Below are 22,158 nucleotides of genomic sequence, written 5' to 3' on the forward strand. Positions count from 1 at the left end.
CAACAAAAATAAGAGCAAGTGCAGAATCAATACACAATCAAAGTGTACTGGTCGGATCACGTGGCTATCCCACTAGTGCAACATAAACAAATCAAACAACATTATAATCACATGCATATATATCAACATATTCAACATTATCAACCTTTATGAACAACTTCACATTTTATAGCACATCATTGGTCCTCTCACGGAACCCAAACTCAAACAGTTAGCATGCCGGAACGTGGCAATCCGATCCCATTCACACACCACATTCACAAACACAAGTACATCATCAAGATCATACATTTAAGTCATGATTTCATGGCAATGATATTTCATCTATCTCATTTACAACAAGTGTGATCAATATTGCAACATTCATACATATACAAGTATCATAATGAAGCAAGAACAAACATACATCACACAATCATAGAATCACAACCATCACCTACCTCAAAACAAGCTTGAAACCCTAAGAAACTTGATTTTTCCCTTTCCGGATTCGTTCTGCTTGTTCTTGGTCTACAAATAATCACAATAACACGGGAATCAACAATCAATCGCTAATTACCCAAAACTATAACAATTCTATGAACCCTAAATCAAACCCATGATCCCAACTAACCAATTTATGGTTGTTTTAGCCATAGAATCTATAACAAAACCCTTCCCCGTCATTATTGACCCATTCTATTAGGTTCTACGGATCGAAAAATGGATTCGGGGAGTGAAAAACTTACATTTAGCTTCAAGAATGGTGGAAAACGAGTAAGAGTCGCATGGGGGTCGTTCCTTAGCTCAAAAAGTTGAAAAGTGCATAATGAGGTCATTTAGAGGTTTATTAACGACATTAAGTCTCGTCTGGCCCGCCACAACGACCTTCACCCCGCTAGAGCAGCACTCTTGAACCAGTGAACTATTCCGCTTTCCCCTACGATTTTAAGTCTCATCGTACCCGCTACAACGCCCCATATCCCACTGTAGTGGCCCCGCCAAAGCGGCATTTTCAAAACAGAGAGCTATTTTAAAGAATTACAAACTCCCATTCCACAACACACTTCTAACCCACGACGCTTAGAAAATACCATTCATGCTAAGATCGATTCCCGGAGATCTACTCACCCAAATTCAATTCTGTAAAGTCGTACGATTTCCTTAACAAGTTATCTAACTACTCATGCAATCAAACTAAAAAACAACTCACCCGATTGTTACCAGATTTTCCCACACCTCAAGGACTCTGATTTCGTCCAAATCTGGACAAAGTTGGGAAAATACAAATACTACGAAAAAGTTTTTCCGGCCCCAAATTTTTCCCCGTTGACATTTCTATAACGACGGAACCCGGTCGTTACAATACTTGTCCACTTTATGAAATCAATGGGTAATTTTACACTTAATTCATAATTTACTTTTATCATTAATTATAGTCATTTTCATATTACACTTTTCAAGACATTATATTTATTATATTCAAAGGATAATATATTCCCTCCGTCTCATTTTATATGTCACCTTTTTACTTTGCACTTGCATTAAGAAATGATGTAACTTAACCTTCTACCCTTATTTAATGTTTTCTTAAGTCAACTTTATTAATAAATGACAAGATTAATTAACTATTCTATCAAGGGTATAATAGGAAAAATATGGTAATTTATGTATAAATTTTATAAAATGACAAGTATTGTGGCTCAACTATTTATAGAAAGGGATGATATATAAAATGAGACGGAGAGAGTAGTAAAATTATTCTTTTACTTATAGTTTTTGTAGGACGGTGGGAGTAATGTGATCATTTATAGAAAGTCATAGGTTTTCGTATTTTTCACCTACATTGTTGTCATCACTTTTTGGGGAATTGAGTAATGTGTATTTTTCGATGAGCTTTTAATGTAAAAGTTGTAACGTATTTGTGTAGATGATTCCCTTTTGTCCTCATCTCTCTTATGTTTTTAATAGTAAAGGAAAAAATTTCAAATAGAAAAATCTTTTTGGCTAGAATGATATTTTAGTTATGTTATTTTATCATTTTAAATATTTTTATCCTTTTAACTTTAATATATTTTAACTAAAAAATGAAAAAAAAAGATCAGTTTGTTTTAAAATTAAAAAAAATATTATAATTTTTTTAATTTTCTGGCCAAATTTCTGGCCATTTAGCACTTTTCTTTTCAAATGTATCATCAAACTTTAAGAAAAAAAAGTCCATTTGTGCCATTGAATAAAAGTTTGATTCATTTATGTCATTTTCGTTTGAGATAAAACTCATCTATGTCATTATTTGTTAATTGAAAATAAATCTGATGTTGCAAATTTATTCTGTATACATGGTTTGTTATGATTTGTTTACGTAATTAAGTAAATCATTTTTAAAAGGGAAATGACTCAAATATGTCATCGAACTTTGAGAAAAAGGCTCACCTATGTCATTTTAGTTAACAAATAATGACATGTATGAGCCTTTTCTCAAACAGAAATGACATAGATGAGATAAAAATTTTGAACGAATGTCATAGATGAACATTCTCTCAAAGTTCGATATATATTTGAGTCTTTTCTCTTTAATAAATAAGCCAGCCAACTCCATAGAGAAACCATCTCTCATTTCTCACCCTTCTTTCATTTCAAGATTTTGATCATGGCTAAACAAGTTACAGAGCCTCTTAGTACTTTGAGGGTACTGATGTTCCCATTTTTGGCTTATGGACACATCTCTCCATTTCTAAACGTAGCCAAGAAACTCGCGGATAGGGAATTCTTGATTTACCTCTATTCTACGCCCATCAATCTCAAATATGCCAGCAAGAAAATCCCTGAAAAGTATGCTGATTCGATTCAGCTTGTCGAACTTCACTTACCAGAATTACCCGAACTTCCTCCTCATTACCATACTACCAATGATCTCCCACACCATCTCCATCACACCCTTCAAAAAGCCCTGAAAATGTCCAAACCAAACTTCTCAAAAATCTTGGAAAATCTGAAACCTGATTTGGTGATTTATGACATATTGCAGCAATGGGCTGAACGTGTCGCGAATGAACACAACATTCCAGCAGTTAAGCTCCTAACTTCGGGTGCAACTGTGTTTTCGTATTTTACAATATCACTGAATAAACCAGAGGATGTATTCCCATTCCCTGAAATTTATCTCAGGAAAAGTGAACAAGTAAAAATGAATGAAACTTTAAAATGTGCTAAAGAGATAGAACCTGATGAAGGGGATCGTCAAGCTGATGGAAATAGACAAATTATGCTGATGAGTACCTCTAGAATTATAGAGGACAAATACATAGATTATTGCATTGATTTCCTCAATTTGAAGGTTATTCCAGTTGGTCCACCAGTCCAAGATTCGATCACTGATGACGCTGACGACATGGAGCTTATAGATTGGTTAGGAACAAAAGATGAGAATTCAACTGTTTTTGTCTCATTTGGGAGTGAGTATTTCTTGTCAAAAGAAGATATGGAAGAAGTAGCTTTCGGGTTGGAGTTAAGTAATGTTAATTTCATATGGGTTGCAAGATTTCCAAAAGGTGAAGAGCGAAATCATGAAGATGCATTGCCAAAAGGTTTTCTTGAAAGAATTGGAGAAAGGGGAAGAGTGTCACGCCCCGAGCCTACACCCTGGGCGGGACCGGCACCTGGAGACCATTGCTGGCCCCAGACGAACCCTTGGCCTAGCTTTCTTAACTCAGCGGAAACTAAACTCAACAGAATAACTCAATGTCATGCAAGGACATAAACAACATAACTAATAAAAAATATGGCCCAAAGGGCAACTCGAGTCTAAAATAGAATATTTCCACATATATACATGTACATGGATGAGAGACTCAAAACTAACTGACTGACTGACTGTCTGACTGTCTATTGAAGCCTCTAATATACTGAGATGGATGTGGGGACAGACCCCGCAACATCCTGATAGAACAAAACTAAGTACACAAAATAATTGAGTCCTCCGGAATGCAAGGAGGCTCACCACAGACTCTGGAGTGCTCAGCTGGATCAACGACGCGCAGGATGCTGATCCGGGGTACCTGTATCTGCATCATAAGACGATGCAGGCCAACTGGCATCAGTACATGGAATGTACGAATATGTGAGCTGGAAAAGCTGAACCACAACTTAAGCTTGAAAGGAGAACAAGAGATCACTTACCTTGACTCTGAACAACTCATATAAATAACTGGGCTCAAAGTAAAGCAATAAGACACAAGCCATACATAATAAGCTTGTAAAAGAATGTAAACAACTTAGATCGTTAAGGATAAAATGATAACAAACTCAACCTTTCTTTTATAAACATAATACAGCTTTTTGTGGGAGGTTCTTTAACCAACAACCATCACTACGAGCCTTAGTGATGATACAACGTTTTACCTCACGTTGCCAAAGGACCATCCTATACCTTGCCATCGATATAGGACCTTACTTTTGCTTAGTGGATCCACTAGCCTAATCTCACGTGATCATCTAAAAAGAATGATACGTCAAGTCCCATGTTGGCGCATGGTTCTTATGGAGAGTCGAGTTGATATGAACTCGTGTCCCCAATTCGGTGCTCAATACTACTCCCAAAAATACTTTGGCTCATGCTTTTAAACTAACTTCTTTCTTTGATTGAGATAATTACTCAAAACTTAGCCCAAAGGCTCTTTTGGAAAACATGGCTCCTTTCTTACTTAAATGTAAAAACATTTAGAACTTCTTTGGGAAGTACATAGTTCCCTAATAACTTTGGAGAAATGGACTCGACTCTTTACTCCTTACTTTACTTAAACTCTTTACTTTTGACTTGACTTGAAACTCTTAACTCAACTTGAAACTTGAAACGACGTTAAGACGTTCAATAACGACTCTTGAAAAGCTTTAAAGACTTGCTTTGACTTGCTTAACTTCTAAGCTTGGCTCTAACTCCACTTGACTTCTAACTTCACTTGACTTGATCCTAACTTTCTTGAATTTAATTATGGATTCGAGGACTTGATTGGCATTTGGAAGGACCTCATGGTGTTTAGGAATGATTTGGGAATGATTTGGGACAGCCAAACTAAAGAAAATCTTTGAACATAAATTCTGAAAACAGTGGAGTCCGCGTCCTGTCCGCGACGCGGAGCATATTTTTGTTCACAGAGGGAACAAGTCCGCGACGCGGATGTGCCCCTTGCAAGCTGTCCAACTTTCTCCTTCACGATACCAACTCTAAACTCTCTAACTTCAAGGGTTCCATCCTCCAATCACTTAGAACATAAAGTCCTTCAACATTCAATAGATTTCAACTCAAAATCCCAACCAAATCATGTACTAAACCAACAAGAACTTCAACAACACAATCACAAGGGTTCAACAACACAACCACCAACAATTTCAACAACTTCAACACAAATTCAATCTTTCCTCAAATCATAAAAAAAAAGAGCTTGGTGTGTGGGGGAAAGGATCAACCCACACAAAGAACTCACATACCTTGTTAGGGATCACCCCCGACGAAAATCCACGATGATCTTGGTGGAACTTGTTGATCTCCTCGATTTTTTTCCTCTTCTTCTTCTCCTCTTCTTCTCTTCTTCTTCTCTTCTTCTTCTCTTCTTCACTCTCAAGCCCTAGCCTTCACTCTCTTAGAATGGAACAAAATGATCCAAAGATCAGCCCTATACAATAATATAATCCCAAAAGAATTGGCTAGGGAAAAGACTAAAATGCCCTTAATGATTCCTAGAAGGATTTCCTTGTCAATTGCCCAACTTCCAAAGGTCATAACTCGCTTATACGAACTCGGAATTGAGCAAACTCGGCGGCGTTGGAAAGATCGTTCCGAGGGCTATGCAACCATAACTGGAAATACTTCTAACTCATCATGATCTAGAAGTTACGACTGATCAAAGTTGGCCAAAAACTCACCTTTTCCATACTTAGCCAAAAAATTTTGAGATTTTCAAATCCTTTCCAAAAATGAAAATTTCCAATTCTAAGCCTCTTCAATTATTTCACATTGCCGGATGTTACAAAGAGTTTTGGACAAATTTGCACCACAACCAAGAATTCTAAATCATATGAGTACCGGAGGATTTATAAGTCATTGTGGTTGGAATTCAGTAATGGAAAGTATAGATTTCGGGGTTCCTATAATTGCCATGCCTATGCATCTTGAACAACCAATGAATGCGAGGTTGATTGTAGAATTGGGAGTCGCAGTGGAGATTGTAAGAGATAATAATGGGAAAATTCACAGAGAAGAAATCGCAGAAATTCTTAAATGTATCATAACAGGGGAAACAGGGGAAAATTTGAGGGCTAAAGTGAGAGATATCAGCAAGAATTTGAAATCTGTAAGAGGTGAAGAGATGGATGCTGCTGCTCAGGAGATAATTCAACTTTGTAGGAATAGTAATAAGTGCAAATAATGTGGTATGTTGTAATTCAGTTAACAAAATAATATTGTATGTGAGGTGCTTTTTTTTGTCTTCAAAATATATTGAGAAAAATAATAAGATTCTCAAATATGACTTTCTTTAGCTTTGTGAACTATTAGTTGTCTCTCTTCCTATTCAAATTATCAGTATCTATGTATTAAAACGCATTTCAAGTTGATTAGGTCAACTGTCAGTTGTTCTTAATCATCTACTCAACTAGATGTGTTTTAACATATATATGGTGATAATTCAGATAGAAAAATAGAACAGTCGACAATAGTTCAAATAGGATAAGAGAACATGTAATAGTTAGAATGTGAAACTGCGAAGTTCAGATATATGTTTGACCATTATTTCTTTAGCTTTCGATATAAATTCTCAAGTCCATATCATTTTTCTCTTGTAGCGATTAAAATGTAACTCCTGTGTCTCATTTTATATGAGTTAGATTGATTTGACTCAAAGTTGAAGAAAGAAAGGAATATTTTTTTAAATTTATGGTCTAAAATGAGTAATAGATATTTGTGTGACAGTGAATCATTCATTAAAGGTAAAATGTGTATTTTAAAGTTCAATTGTTACTTACTATGAAAATGTGTCATTCTTTTTGGGAATGATTAAAAAGAAAGTAAGTCATATAAAGTTGGAACAAGGAGAGTAGTATTTTCTCTCTCTTCTTACTACCAACTAAAGTTTCTCCTTAAAATTAGAAAAGAAAATATGGATGATAATTATTTTCTACTTCCATAGGTTTTGCTTTATTTTTTTGTTGCATCATTGTCTTTTTCCTTCATATTTATTTTAGTCAATTTCATAGAGTCTGACCTTTTCTTCCCCTCTAATACCAAAGTTATAGAATACACTAATTTGCTTTTACAGAATTCATTTTGGTACTTATATGATTTATTTATTAATGACATTTTGGTAAATATTAAATTTCGTCGATTAAATTTGATAATGAATATTAATTTTGTCTCAATCAAATGTATACAAATTTATTAATGAATACGGATCGATAGATAACAGTGTGAAATTATAAAATTGGTAATGCAAGCAAATGTATATCTATTAGATGAATACATACCAATGAATATGAACCTCAATTTATAAAAATGTATACATATTTGTTAGGTGAATACGAACTAATGGATATCAATTTTGACCTAAAGAAAGCCATACAAATTTATTAGATGAATATTGGCCAATGAATACCAGTGAATGTGTCCAATACAAACCTATTTGACAAATACAAATTAGTATTTGAGTACTAATACAAACAGATGTATACAAATTTGTTACGTGGATATTTATTGAGTTTTTCATCATAGCTTCTAGCAAAATAGATGGGGAAAATAATCTGTATATAGTGTCAAAATAGTCTTAATTAAATATCTTTTGCTACTTTTAAGGAGAGATATAATTCTTTATTAAATATTTTTTACTATTTTTAAATGTGAGTAATAAGAATTTCCACACTTTGAGTCTTAAATGTCAATTCTTTTGACTTTCATTTGCCAAATAATTATTTGGCAAAAACATATTAATTTTCAATCTAATTATGTCAATTCTATCTCTTATAAATAAGGCATCCAATGCCACCAAAGGGCCCATCTCTCATTTAGAATCACAAATTTAGTGTCTTTTCAATACTTTGATCATGGCTACTTTGAAGGTACTCATGTTTCCATGGTTAGCTTATGGACACATTTCTCCATTTCTAAACGTAGCCAAGAAACTCGCAGACAGGGGATTCTTGATTTACCTCTGTTCTACGCCGATAAATCTCAAATCCACCATCAACAAAATCCCTGAAAAGTATGCTGATTCGATTCAGCTTATCGAACTTCACTTACCAGAATTACCCGAACTTCCTCCTCATTACCATACGACCAATGGTCTCCCGCCCCTTCTCAATAACACCCTTCATAAGGCCCTGGAAATGTCCAAACCGAACTTCTCGAAAATCTTGCAAAATCTGAAACCTGATTTGGTGATTTATGACATGTTGCAGCAATGGGCTGAACACGTCGCGAATGAACAGAACATTCCAGCTGTCAAGCTCATAACTTTTGGTGCAGCTGTGTTTTCGTATCTTTTTTACTTAGTAAAGAAACCAGAGGCTGTATTCCCATTCCCCGCGATTAATCTCAGCACAATTGAACAAGAAAAAATGTATGCTAAAGATTTTGAGGATCGTTTAGTGGATGGAAATATTCAAATCATGCTGATAAGTACCTCTAGAACTATAGAGGCAAAATACATAGATCATTGCACTGAATTGATCAATTGGAAGGTTGTTCCTGTTGGTCCACCAGTCCAAGATCCAATCACTAACAACGCGGACGACAAGGAGCTCATGGAATGGCTAGGAACAAAAGATGAGAATTCAACTGTTTTTGTCTCCTTTGGGAGTGAGTATTTCTTGTCAAAAGAAGATATGGAAGAAGTAGCTTTCGGGTTGGAGTTAAGTAATGCTAATTTCATATGGGTTGCAAGATTTCCAAAAGGGGAAGACCAAAATCTTGAAGATGCATTGCCACAGGGTTTTCTTGAAAGAATTGGAGAAAGGGGAAGAGTTTTGGACAAATTTGCACCACAGCCAAGAATTCTAAATCATCCGAGTACCGGAGGATTTATAAGTCATTGTGGTTGGAATTCAGTAATGGAAAGTGTAGCTTTTAGGGTTCCTATAATAGCTATGCCTATACAGTATGATCAACCATCAAATGCTAGGTTGATAGTAGAATTGGGAGTCGCCGTAGAGATTGTTAGAGATGATGATGGGAAAATTCACAGAGGAGAAATTGCGGAAACTCTTAAAGATGTCATAACAGGGAAAACAGGGGAAAATTTGAGGGGCAAAGTTAGAGATATCAGCAAGAATTTGAAATCTATAAGAGGTGAAGAGATGGATACTGCTGCTGAAGTGCTGATTCAACTTTGTAAGAATAGTAATGAGTGCAAATAGTGTGCTCATTTGGGGACTTCATGGATTAGTTGTTTGTCAGACTTTAGTTAGTTTCTTTGTGTATTTGGTTTGAGTTGGATGGGGGTCATGTCCCGGTAAACTTATTTCCTTAATTTTGACACTAAAGGGTTGCTCAAATATTAGTTGTTCAGTCATTATGAATTTATTGATGTCCTTATTAAGACTTAATAAGCATATGTTTCAGCTTTTGCATTAGTTCCATATGATATGTTTTGATATGTTAAGCCAAGGATTAGCCTCGAATCACTTGTACCGTGTCTTGATTGGGGTGTAGACTCAGTCGTGCACAATTACCAAAGTTATTGAATACACTAACTTGCTTTTAGAATATTCATTTTGGTACTTATATGATATATTTATTTATTTATGACAATTTTGTACACTATTAAAATTTTATTGACTGAATTTGATAAGAGGAATTTTCACATATACACACTCAAAATAACTTAATTATGCTCCATAATTGTAGTTTTCTAATTACGGTTCGTTGCTACATGTAAGAGGGAGGAGAGAGGCGAGCGAGGGCACAAAGTGAAGAAAGGCAAATTGTATATGTATATTTGTCAAATAATTATATATATGTAATTGGTATACATATGTATTTGTATATCTGGCCAGCGAGATTGGGAGAGGGATGAGAGAGGGCAAAGAGTGGAGAGAGGCGAATTCTATATGTATATTTGTCAGATAATTGTATATATGTAACTGGTATACATATGTATTTGAATATTTGGCGAGCGAGACTGGGAGAGGGAGGAGAGAGGTGAGCGAGATTGGGATAGGGAGGAGAGAGGGCAGAGAGACTAATTGTATTTGTATATATGTCATAAAATTGTATATGTATAATTTGTATTTGTATATGTATAAAAGAGGCGAGAGGCGAGAGAGAGGAAGAGAGGAGAGAGGCGATGTAATTACAGCTAAAATTAAGCTCCGAGCCATAATTAATTCAAACTATAGCTATGTTAGCTAATTAACTAGTACATGTTTGCTTATCCACATATTTTTCCCATTTGATAATGAAAATTAATTTTGTCTTAATCAAATGTATACAAATTTGTTAATGAATACAAATCGATATATAACAATGTAAAATTATAAAAATAGTAATGCAAGCAAATGTATACCTATTTATTAGATGAATACGGAAATGAATATCAAGCTCGATGTAAATAAATGTATACACATTTTTTAGGTGAATACAGACTAATGTATACCAATTTTGGTTGGAACATAATATGGACCAATGTATAGCTATGTAAAATAAGAAAGATACTAATACAAATAAATGTATACCAAATTTATTAAGGAATATGGACGAATGTATACCAATCTATATACAAATGTATACCAATCTATTTGATGCATACATATCAATGAATACCAATGCGTATACAAATTTGTTAAGTGAATATGAATTGAGTTTTTCATCATAACTTCTAGCAAATAGTTGGGACTCTAGGAATATCCATAGTCTTAATTAAATATTTTTTGCTAAGTTTAAGGAGAGAGATAACTCTAAATAATTTTTTGCTAATTTCAAGGGGAAATAATTGGAGGTTAGAAGAGCTAGATATCGTACTCCCTTAGCCAACTTTTAATTGTCATGTTATCCTTTTCAAAAGTCAATTTGACTAATTTTCAAGGGGAAATAATTGGAGGTTAGAAGAGCTAGATATCATACTCCCTCGGTCAACTTTTAATTGTCATATTGTTCTTTTCAAAAGTCAATTTAACTAATTTTCAAAGTTAAATTAGATTATATTAATTTGATGTTTTAAACAAAATTTTTAAATATTCAAAAACTATTAGAAAAGTATTATAAATTGCAATATTTTGCATATCAATATGATGATAAAAAGTTACATGTAAAATGTTAGTCAAAGTTTTTATAGTTTGATTTTAAAAAAATAAACCATGACAACTAAAAGTGGACCAAGACAGTATTAAATATCTTTTACTCAAAAATAATTTGAAGAGAGATGTGAGTTAATAAGAATTTCCTCCCAAAATATACTTTGACTAATAACTATAAATTATTTTTGACTTCTATTTGCTAAATAATTATTTGGCAAAGATGTATCAATCCAATCTATGGATTGCATATACAAGTCAAATCCTTGTTAAATGCTTTTAGACTTGTGTTTTGTCCTCTATCTCTCACTTCACTCTATATATAGAGAATCACAAATCAACTTCTTTCAAGATTTTGATCATGGCTACTAATTTGAGGGTACTGATGTTTCCATGGTTGGCTTATGGACACATTTCTCCATTTCTAAACATAGCCAAGCAACTCGCGAACAGGGGATTCTTGATTTACCTCTGTTCTACGCTAATCAATCTCAAATCCATCATCAAGAAAATCCCTGAAAAATACTCTGAAGCAATTCGTTTTGTCGAACTTCACTTACCTGAATTGCCTGAACTTCCTCCTCATTACCATACTACCAATGGTCTCCCACCCCATCTCAATCACACCCTTCATAAGGCCCTGAAAATGTCCAAACCAAACTTCTCCAAAATCTTGCAAAATCTGAAACCTGATTTGGTGATTTACGACATATTGCTGCCGTGGGCTGAATATGTCGTAAATGAACACAACATTCCAGCAGTCAAGATCTTAACTTCAGGTGCAGCTCTGTTTTCGTATTTTTTCAACTTTCTAAAGAATCCAGGGGTTGAATTCCCTTTCCCTGCTATTTATCTCCCGAAAGTTGAGCAAGTAAAGATGAGAGAAATGTTCGAGAAAGAACCTAATGAAGAGAATCGTCTAGCTGAGGGAAATATGCAAATCATGTTGATGTGTACGTCTAGAACTATCGAGGCCAAATACTTAGATTATTGCACTGAATTGAGCAATTGGAAAGTTGTTCCAGTTAGTCCACCATTGCAAGATTCGATCACTAATGATGCTGACGACATGGACCTCATGGATTGGTTAGGAACAAAAGATGAGAATTCAACTGTTTTTGTCTGCTTTGGAAGTGAGTATTTCTTGTCAAGAGAAGATATGGAGGAAGTAGCTTTCGGGTTGGAGTTAAGTAATGTTAATTTCATATGGGTTGCAAGATTTCCGAAAGGTGAAGAGCAAAATCTTGAAGATGTATTGCCAAAAGGTTTTCTTGAAAGAATTGGAGAAAGGGGAAGAGTTTTGGACAAATTTGCACCACAACCAAGAATTCTAAATCATCCGAGTACGGGAGGATTTATAAGTCATTGTGGATGGAATTCAGTAATGGAAAGTTTAGATTTTGGGGTTCCTATAATAGCAATGCCTATGCATAATGATCAACCAATAAATGCTAAGTTGATAGTTGAATTGGGAGTCGCAATGGAAATTGTTAGAGATGATGATGGGAATATTCACAGAGGAGAAATCGCGGAAACTCTTAAAGATGTCATAACAGGGGAAACAGGGGAAATTTTAAGGGGCAAAGTGAGACATATCAGCAAGAATTTGAAATCTATAAGAGAGGAAGAGATGAATGCTGCTGCTGAAGAGCTAATTCAACTTTGTAGGAATAGTAATAAGTACAAATAATGTGGTATGTTGTGATTCAATTAACAAAATAATATTGTATGTGAGGTGCTTTGTTTGTCTTCAAAATATATGGAGGTTGAAATAATGAAAAAATAAAATAAATAGGATGCAACTTATAAATTGATCCTACAATTCTACATTCTCAAATATGACTTTGTTTAGTTTTTACATGAATTATCACCATCTATATATTAAAACACATCTGAAGTTGATTAAGCCAACTATCCGTTTTTTCTTTTTTCCTGATTGAACTATCACTATCTACTCAACTAGGTGTGTTTTAACACATATATGATAATAGTTTTGGTAGAAAAATGAAAAAGGGAACATTTGGTAGTTGGTGTGCTAATCCTACGTAAAAATGATGATTCAAATGTGTTTTTGATCATTATCTCTATAGCTTTCAATATGAATTCTCAAGTCCCGTGTCATCTTATACAGAGGCGGACCCACCTTTGAGGGTGTGGGTGCACATGCACCCGTTCACTTCGGAATTATTTTGTTTATATATGTGTATATTCTTAAATAAGGATTATATAATTAAATGTGTACGGTAAAATATATAAGTTGAGTTGGTGTAGCGGTCCAACACCTGGTCGTTGTGCTTCTTAGCAACTGGTGTTTCCCAAGTTCGAGAATAGAACTAGCAATCTTAAAGTATACACTAAGGGTATTAAAAAAGCTCAAGTGAGAATCGAACAAGCAATATCAAAGTATACACTCGATTATGTTAGATTTTTTTAATTTATATTCATTCATTTTCGTTGAAGTGTAGGTGCTTCGACTAATCCACATCCGCCTTTAGTAGTGCCCCGTCGTCTTCTAATTCTGGATTCGTCTCTGATCTTATAGTGCTTAATCATTATACATCTAAAAGTAGCTACACCGTACGCATTGAATTATGAATTAAAAATTAAAATACGATCAATAAGTTAGTATTGTGGTACATGATCCTTAATATAACTTAAAGAATAAAACTATGATATTGTATTTAGTCAAACGTTATGCATTGATCTTCTCTTCTCTCTAATGTTGGTTTACACTATATTTATGAATTGTCATTGTCGTTGTCAAAGAAAATATGTTGCATTTGCCATTATAAATCAAATAATTTACCAAGCTCTCACGCACCAACAAATGAACACAATACCTATCCTTCAAAAATAAAATAAAATACTGTGAATTAAATAGGAGAAATTGAACAACTGAATATCAATATATATATATATATATATATATATATATATATATATAAAATTATTGTGTGCATGTTATATTATTAAGTACGAAACTTTTAAAAATAACATAATCTTTTTAAGATTAAAAGTGTACTTAAAAGAGGAACATGATAACTCACCATCACACTAACAATTGAGGAGCAAAATTAAATGTAGTGAACAAAATCTCGTCATTGATATCAAATGTCAAAATTATCTTGGTATTGATACATGAAAACACACTCTAGATAATAAGGTAAAGAACAAACGAGCATAATAATAATATAACACAACTAATTTTAACAAATTAAAAATATTAAAAAGGATTATAGTAAAGCAGTATCACAATGTCAATAAATATTTATTTTAGAATTTATTTTCATATAAAAAACTATTATACTGGTAAAATAGGTAATAATCTTTGCACCTAATTAATATTACAAAGTTAAAGTTTATTAGGATTATATTTCCGTTATAAAGATTTATGAGTCGTTTGGTGTGAGGTATAAGGTATAATAATTCATGGATAACATACATGATTATTTTATTCTGTATTTTGGTTTGAGGTATTAGGTAGTCCATAAAATATTTATCCCACAATTTTTATCATAGTGATTAGATAAATTATCTCACATACATGATGGAATAACTTATCTTGAATAATTATCTCGAAATAATTTATTCTCAACCAAAAGGCCCTCTCTCAATTAACTAAAAGACCTATGAGCTATAAAAAAAAGTTATCACATATCAAAATTTTGACTTTATAATTTTGACCTAAATAAAAGTAAAATAATTTTCAAACCTTTCTAATGATCATTTCTTAAGAAACGTGTAAAAGAATAGAGTTATAATTTAAGACGGACCTAGTAGTAGAAGTTGTCTTAGAATTGTTATCCGTCTCTTTCATGCTTCTTTTTCTCCTTGAAGTCTTGAACCTTCACCTCATAAAGAGAAAAAAATTAATTAATATTTCTTAAGAGACGTATAAAAAAAGGACAAATAATTTAAGACAAATAGAGTATTAAGAATTGTCTTACAATTCTCATCTATTTCTTTCGTGCTTCTAATTCTACTTAAACCTTCACCTCATAAAGAGAAAAAAAAAACAAGAAGAAATATTGATAAACAAGAATTAAACTTCATTGCACTTACATCCGAGTTAATATCTTAAAAAGTCATTAAATTATGACAAATTATCTAACAAAGTCACTAAACTTTATTTTGTATCAACGACTTTTCTAGATAATTTTTCATAGTTCACTAACCTTATAAGATATTAACTCCTTGCATCTGGATGACATTAGAAATATTCAAATAAAAATATACGTGAATAAGAGTAGAATGATTTTAAAATCCTTTTAATCAATATTTCTTAAAAGATGTGTAAAATAAGTGATTGAATATACTATATTTTTTTTCTCATTATTTCAACGTCATCATATTTCGAAGATCAACTAGAACAAGAAATAACTCACACAATGAAATTGAATTATAACATATGACATTATTTCAACTTAGCACTATTCTTAAAAAAATTGATTATCTCTTTAGCAGCAACATCCATCTCTTCACCTCTAGTAGATTTTAAATTCTTGCTAATATCTCTCATTTTGCCCCTCAAATTTTCCCCTGTTTTCTCTGTTATGACACCTTTAATAATTTCCGCGATTTCTCCTTTGTGAATTTTTCCATCATCATCTCTAACAATCTCAACTGCGACTCCCAATTCTACAATCAACCTAGCATTCATTGGTTGATCAAGATGCATAGGCATGGCAATTATAGGAACCCCGAAATCTATACTTTCCATTACTGAATTCCAACCACAATGACTTATAAATCCTCCCGTACTCGTATGATTTAGAATTCTTAGTTGTGGTGCGAATTTGTCCAAAACTATTCCCCTTTCTCCAATTCTTTCAAGAAAACCTTTTGGTAAAGCATCTTCGAGATTTTGCTCTTCCCCTTTTGGAAATCTTACAACCCATATGAAATTAACATTACTTAACTCCAACCCGAAAGCTACTTCTTCCATATCTTCTTTTGACAAGAAATACTCACTCCCAAAGGAGACAAAAACAGTAGAATTCTCATCTTTTGTTCCTAGCCAATCCATGAGCTCCATGTCGTCCGCATCATTAGTGATCAAATCTTGGACTGGTGGACCAACTGGAACAATTTTCATATTGCTCAATTCAGAAAGAAAATCTATGTATTTGGCCTCTATAGTTCTAGAGGTACATATAAGCGCAATTTGTATATATCCATCCACTAAACGTTCTTCATCATCGGGTTCTTGATCTTTAGCAGATTTTTCCAACATTTCACCCAATTTTACTTGTTCAATTTTCCTGAGATAAATATCAGGGAAAGGGAATTTAATTCCTGGTTTCTTTACTAAGTTGGCAAAATACGAAGTCACAGCTGCACTGAAAGTTAGTAGCCTCACTGCTGGAATGTTCTGTTCATTCGCGACGTGTTCAGCCCATTGCTGCATTATGTCATAAATCACCAAACCAGGTTTCAGATTTTGCAAGATTTTTGAAAAGTTTGGTTTGGACATTTTCAGGGCCTTTTTAAGGGTGTGATTGAGATGGGGCGGGAGACCATTAGTCGTATGGTAATGAGGAGGAAGTTCGGGTAATTCTGGTAAGTGAAGTTCGATAAGGTGAATCAAATCAGCATACTTTTCAGGGATTTTGTTGATGGTGGATTTGAGATTAATCGGAGTAGAACATAGGTAAATCAAGAATCCCCTGTCCGCGAGTTTCTTGGCTACGTTTAGAAATGGCGAAATGTGTCCATAAGCTAACCATGGGAACATAAGTAACCTCAAAGTAGTTGTAACTTGTGTTCCCATGATCAAGTTCTTGTTTGTGGAGTTTGGTGTCATTGACAACCTTATTTATTGAAAATACAAGAGAGATGACGACAAAACGGGATCGTTAGACGTGTAAAAAAGAAACATGATGAACGACTTAAGACAGACAGAGTAATAAAAGTTGTTTTACAATTCCTATCCATCTTTTTCATGCTTCTTTTTCTACTCGAATCGTCACCTCATAAAGAGAAAAATGAAACAAAATGAAAAATTACAAGAATTATATATACTTCATTGGACTTGCATCTTGACGACATTAGAAAAATCCAAAAAAGAAAATACATAAACAAGAGTGAAATAACTGTAAAAACTCTTTTAATTAATTTTTCTTAAGAGACGTATAAAAAAGAAATATGACGAATAAAGAAAAATAAAGTAGTAGACGTTGTCTTACAATTATTATCCATCTCTTTCCACTCGAACCTTAACTTCATAAAGAGAAAAAAGGAAAAAGCGACAAACAAAATTAAATTCCATTGCGCTTGCATCTTGACAACATTAGAAAAATCAATAGCAAAGATTTAATAAATATAATTTTAATTGATTTCAAAGTCCTAAATATTAGCATATTAATTAAATGAAAATATTTGAGTAAAATAGTAAATGACAATTTCATTTATTGTAGCGTCTTTTAATAATGGATAAAAAGTTCAATCAACATATTTCTAGGAACATTCATGTTTTAAAAAATAATATAGACATGATTAAAAGGTAATGCTAAATGACCATAAAATTTGGCAAGAATTTGGCCAGAAATTTAAAAAAAATTATAAAATTTTCTTATCTTAAAATAAACTGATCTTTTTTCCAATTTTTAATTAAAAAGATAGTAAAGTTAAAAGGGTAAAAATATTTAAAAAGGTAAAATAACATAAGTAAAATATCATTCTGGTCAAATTCTGCCAAATTTTTTGGCCAAAAGGATTTTTCCATGATTAAATGCCTACTTATTCTATACACTCAATTAAATCTCATCATGCATAAATGGATCTTAATCAACTACAACTGAAAAAGCTTTCTCAACATTTAGATCTCCTTTTTATAGCTAAAGACCAAAAAATAATTATTAATAGGTGTTGGTCCGCTTGGTTTTGCTACTCCATTTTATTAGTAAAAAGTTTTTATTACATATAGAAAACAAACGGTGTCATCGATGCTTTAACTTGATCGAGTGTATCAACTTATTACCTCATGACCCAAAACACCGGGCTGTTACAATGGTCGAAAAAAGTTTATATTCACACAAATATTTTGTTTAGTATAAATGTTTGTATCTTAAATTCCTAGGTGCAGGGTTTCATCTTGCATGTAACCCAACTGATATATAACCAATAAGGAATCTAAGTAAACAATGATATTCATGTTGATACCATTTTCCTTTCACCATTTCATTCCAATAAGCAGGAGCCAAAGACTCAGCACCATTGTAATTCTCCTGATAATTTTGGTGATCATTCCAATCAGCATAAGCCAAATAATTTATCTGTTGGCCTTTCTTATGCATAGAAAATACAGAGAACTTGTGATTATCCTAGAGGAGATTTAGAGCTCTAGAAATAGCGTCAACAACAATAATGAACAAAGAATGAGAGATAGAGTCACCTTGCTTTAAGCCTCTCTCTGATTTGAAAAAAACCTATTCTTTTACCATTGATAATGATAGAATACTATATATTAGAAATAAGATTCCATATGGTACTGAGAAAGTCCAGGAAAGCCTATCATAAGCCTTGTTCATATCTAACTTGATAACAACATTATCCCCAAAACTCTTCTTCCTAATACAACTGATAATTTCTTGAGCAAGAACATTATCTCCTACCTTTGATGAAACCACTTTGATTAGGAGAAATGATCTTAGGAAGAAGTTTTGCAAGTCTATTATTGAGGATTGATCTTGGTAATTATCTTATGAGTGACATTGTTGAGACTGATAGGCCTCATATAAGAAAGGATTGTGGATTATCAATCAGCATGAGACATGTATGAGATATGAATTTACTAAGCTCTTTACCATTTAGAACCTCCAGGATCATCTGATAAATATCATGGCCGATGGTGTCCCAGTTGTGCTGGAAAAATTTAGCATTAAATCTATCAAGATCTCCTGCACTAGTAGGGTCAATCTCAAAAACAACATCTCTGGCCTCTTTCATGGAAGGAAAGAAAATTCATTAAGAGGAAGTTGTCCTCAACGGTGATCATCTTAGGAATATCATAGCATGTTTTAGATCATAAGTTTCAAATGCTAAATTTAATCAAGTAATATATAGTTTGGGGGTGCCCCATGTGATGTTATGTTTGAGTCGACATTTGGCCATACTTGTTAGTTGTTACTATTGAGAATTGGAATTGAAAGCTAAACAAAGTCATATTTGAAAATATTGAATTGCAAGATATATCAATTTATAGGTTACAATCTTTTTTTTTCTTCTCATCATTTCAATCTTAATGTATTTTGACCATCAACAAGAACATGAAAGAACTCACATACAATATAATTATGTTAATTAGTACTAATCTTACAAAATTGAATTAGCTCTTGAGCAGCAGCATCCATCTCTTCACCTCTTATAGAATTCAAATTCTTGCTAATATCTCTCATTTTGGCCCTTAAATTTTCCCCTGTTTTCTCTGTTATGACATTTTTAATAGTTTCCGCGATTTCTCCTTTGTGAATTTTCCCATCATCATCTCTAACAATCTCCACCGCAACTCCCAATTCTACGATCAACCTAGCATTCATTGGTTGATCAAGATGCATAGGCATGGCAATTATAGGAACCCCGAAATGTATACTTTCCATTACTGAATTCCAACCACAATGACTTATAAATCCTCCCGTACTCATATGATTTAGAATTCTTAGTTGTGGTGCGAATTTGTCCAAAACTCTTCCCCTTTCTCCAATTCTTTCAAGAAAACCTTTTGGTAAAGCATCTTCGAGATTTTGCTCTTCCCCTTTTGGAAATCTTGCGACCCATATGAAATTAACATTACTTAACTCCAACCCGAGAGCTACTTCTTCCATATCTTCTTTTGACAAGAAATACTCACTCCCAAAGGAGACAAATACAGTTGAATTCTCATCTTTTGTTCCTAGCCATTCAATCAGCTCCATGTCGTCCGCGTCATTAGTGATCAAATCTTGAACTGGTGGACCAACTGGAACAACTTTCCAATTGCTTAATTCAGATAGAAAATCTATATATTTGGCCTCTATAATTCTAGAGGTACACATCAACGCGATCTGTGTAGTTCCATCAGCTGTTTGATCATCATCATCAGGTTCTTGATCTTTAGCAGATCTGGCCATCATTTCACCCAATTTTACTTGTTCAATTTTGCTGAGATAAATAGCAGGGAAAGGGAATTCAACCCCTGGTTTCTTTACTAAGTTAAAAAAATATGATAACACAGCCGCACCAAAAGTTAGTAGCCTCACTGCTGGAATGTTGTGTTCATTCGCGACACGTTCAGCCCATTGCTGCATTATGTCATAAATCACCAAATCAGGTTTCAGATTTTGCAAGATTTTTGAAAAGTTTGGTTTGGACATTTTCAGGGCCATTTTAAGGGTGTGATTGAGATGGGGCGGGAGACCATTAGTCGTATGGTAATGAGGAGGAAGTTCGGGTAATTCTGGTAAGTGAAGTTCGATAAGCTGAATCGAATCAGCATACTTTTCAGGGATTTTCTTGATGGTGGATTTGAGATTAATCGGCGTAGAACAGAGGTAAATCAAGAATCCCCTGTCCGCGAGTTTCTTGGCTACGTTTAGAAATGGCGAAATGTGTCCATAAGCTAACCATGAGAACATCACTACGCTCAAATTACTAGTACCATGCTCTGTTACTTGTGATCCCATGATCAAGTTCTTGTTTGTGGAGTTTGGTGTCATTGGCTACCTTATTTATATTGAAGGGACAAAAGACAAATATACCCAGAACTATCGTAAATGGTATGTAGATACCCTCCGTCATACTTTTGGGATATTGGTGCCCCTGCCGTCCAAAAACTAGAGCATATATATCCTTCACTCTAACGGAAGACTAAATAGGGACACATGCTTCAATTTTATTCATCGGGTCGGTGGATAAGATTATGACACGTGTATGTCCATTAGTATAAAGGGTATATATGATTTATTTTTTGGACGGCAAGGTCACATATATCCCAAAAATATGACGGAGGGTATCTGCATACCATTTACAATAGTTCGGGATTACATTTGTCTTTTTTTCCATTTATTGAAAATACAAGAGAGTTGAATGTTAGGACCGAAATAAGCAGGTGTAACACAGAAGCTAGCAAAGCAAACCTCGAAAGACCACGAGTAAGAAGATAAACGAGAAACACACCAGAAGAGACAGATTTAACGTGGTTCGGTCAATCGGCCTACGTCCACAAAGGAGATGAGCAATCCACTATAAATATGAGAGTACAAAATATAGAGAGAAATAACCTCAACCAATTCACTCGGAATACATGGGAGGTTCACACAAGTGATAACGTATCAAGCTTGTGACCCACAAATTATCCCCCTAATCAAAACTCTCAAAGCCCTTAAGACTACATTGTGAATGCTGATTAAGTTAGAAGGAACAAGCCTATATTTATAGAGTCCTAAACCTTTCCTACAAGAAAAGGACTAGTAAAATATTAAAACCTTTTCCTAAAAGGAAAACCTATTTATGGTAAGAAATTCAGGGCAAATAAAACCCAACATTGAAGACATAATGTGTCACGCCCCGAGCCTACACCCTGGACGTGGCCGGCACTCGAAGACCATTGCTGGTCCCCAAGCGAACCCTCATCCTGGCTGACTCCAAGCGAAATACTAACTTAAGCATACAAGAGCTTAAAACTGAATAAGAGTTTATAAACTCAACTTTACAAATCTTTAACTCAAAAGAAAACTCTGTATAATAGAATATATATACAACTCGCCATAAAAGGCAACTTTAGTCTTCAAAACATTTAACAAAATAAATGAAGACACTTCTGAAACTCTATTGTCTATCTATGAAGCCTCTAACTGATAAAGATGGAAGTCGGGACAAGACCCACGACCTCCTAACAACTGATACAACTGAAAGGTAAATGAAATC

The 22,158-nt window shown here is 33.8% G+C and overlaps 6 protein-coding genes across 6 annotated transcripts in view; 3 read left to right on the top strand and 3 right to left on the bottom strand.

Moving 5' to 3' along the window:
- The window catches only part of LOC125836959 (UDP-glucosyltransferase 29-like), a 129,209-nt gene that overhangs the window by 86,470 nt on the left and 20,581 nt on the right, over window positions 1-22,158 (bottom strand). The gene's annotated exons all lie outside the window — the stretch shown is intronic.
- LOC125837082 (beta-D-glucosyl crocetin beta-1,6-glucosyltransferase-like) lies at window positions 2,630-6,404 on the top strand. Its single transcript, XM_049516230.1, has 2 exons — window positions 2,630-3,600; window positions 6,011-6,404. The coding sequence occupies exons 1-2, from the start codon at window positions 2,630-2,632 to the stop codon at window positions 6,402-6,404; spliced, it is 1,365 nt and encodes a 454-aa protein (XP_049372187.1).
- Window positions 8,071-9,381, top strand: LOC125837089 (beta-D-glucosyl crocetin beta-1,6-glucosyltransferase-like). Its single transcript, XM_049516235.1, has one exon. The coding sequence runs from the start codon at window positions 8,071-8,073 to the stop codon at window positions 9,379-9,381; it is 1,311 nt and encodes a 436-aa protein (XP_049372192.1).
- Window positions 11,618-12,946, top strand: LOC125837088 (beta-D-glucosyl crocetin beta-1,6-glucosyltransferase-like). The gene has a single exon (XM_049516234.1). It carries the CDS (start codon window positions 11,618-11,620, stop codon window positions 12,944-12,946), a length of 1,329 nt encoding a protein of 442 aa, XP_049372191.1.
- Window positions 15,671-17,026, bottom strand: LOC125837080 (beta-D-glucosyl crocetin beta-1,6-glucosyltransferase-like). Its single transcript, XM_049516228.1, has one exon. The coding sequence runs from the start codon at window positions 17,024-17,026 to the stop codon at window positions 15,671-15,673; it is 1,356 nt and encodes a 451-aa protein (XP_049372185.1).
- Window positions 19,494-20,935, bottom strand: LOC125837078 (beta-D-glucosyl crocetin beta-1,6-glucosyltransferase-like). Its single transcript, XM_049516225.1, has one exon. It carries the CDS (start codon window positions 20,913-20,915, stop codon window positions 19,554-19,556), a length of 1,362 nt encoding a protein of 453 aa, XP_049372182.1. The 5' UTR covers window positions 20,916-20,935; the 3' UTR covers window positions 19,494-19,553.

Source organism: Solanum verrucosum, unplaced genomic scaffold (genome assembly GCF_900185275.1).
Source record: "Solanum verrucosum unplaced genomic scaffold, falcon-dt-bn FXZP01000165.1, whole genome shotgun sequence".
NCBI classification, from domain to species: Eukaryota; Viridiplantae; Streptophyta; class Magnoliopsida; order Solanales; family Solanaceae; genus Solanum; species Solanum verrucosum.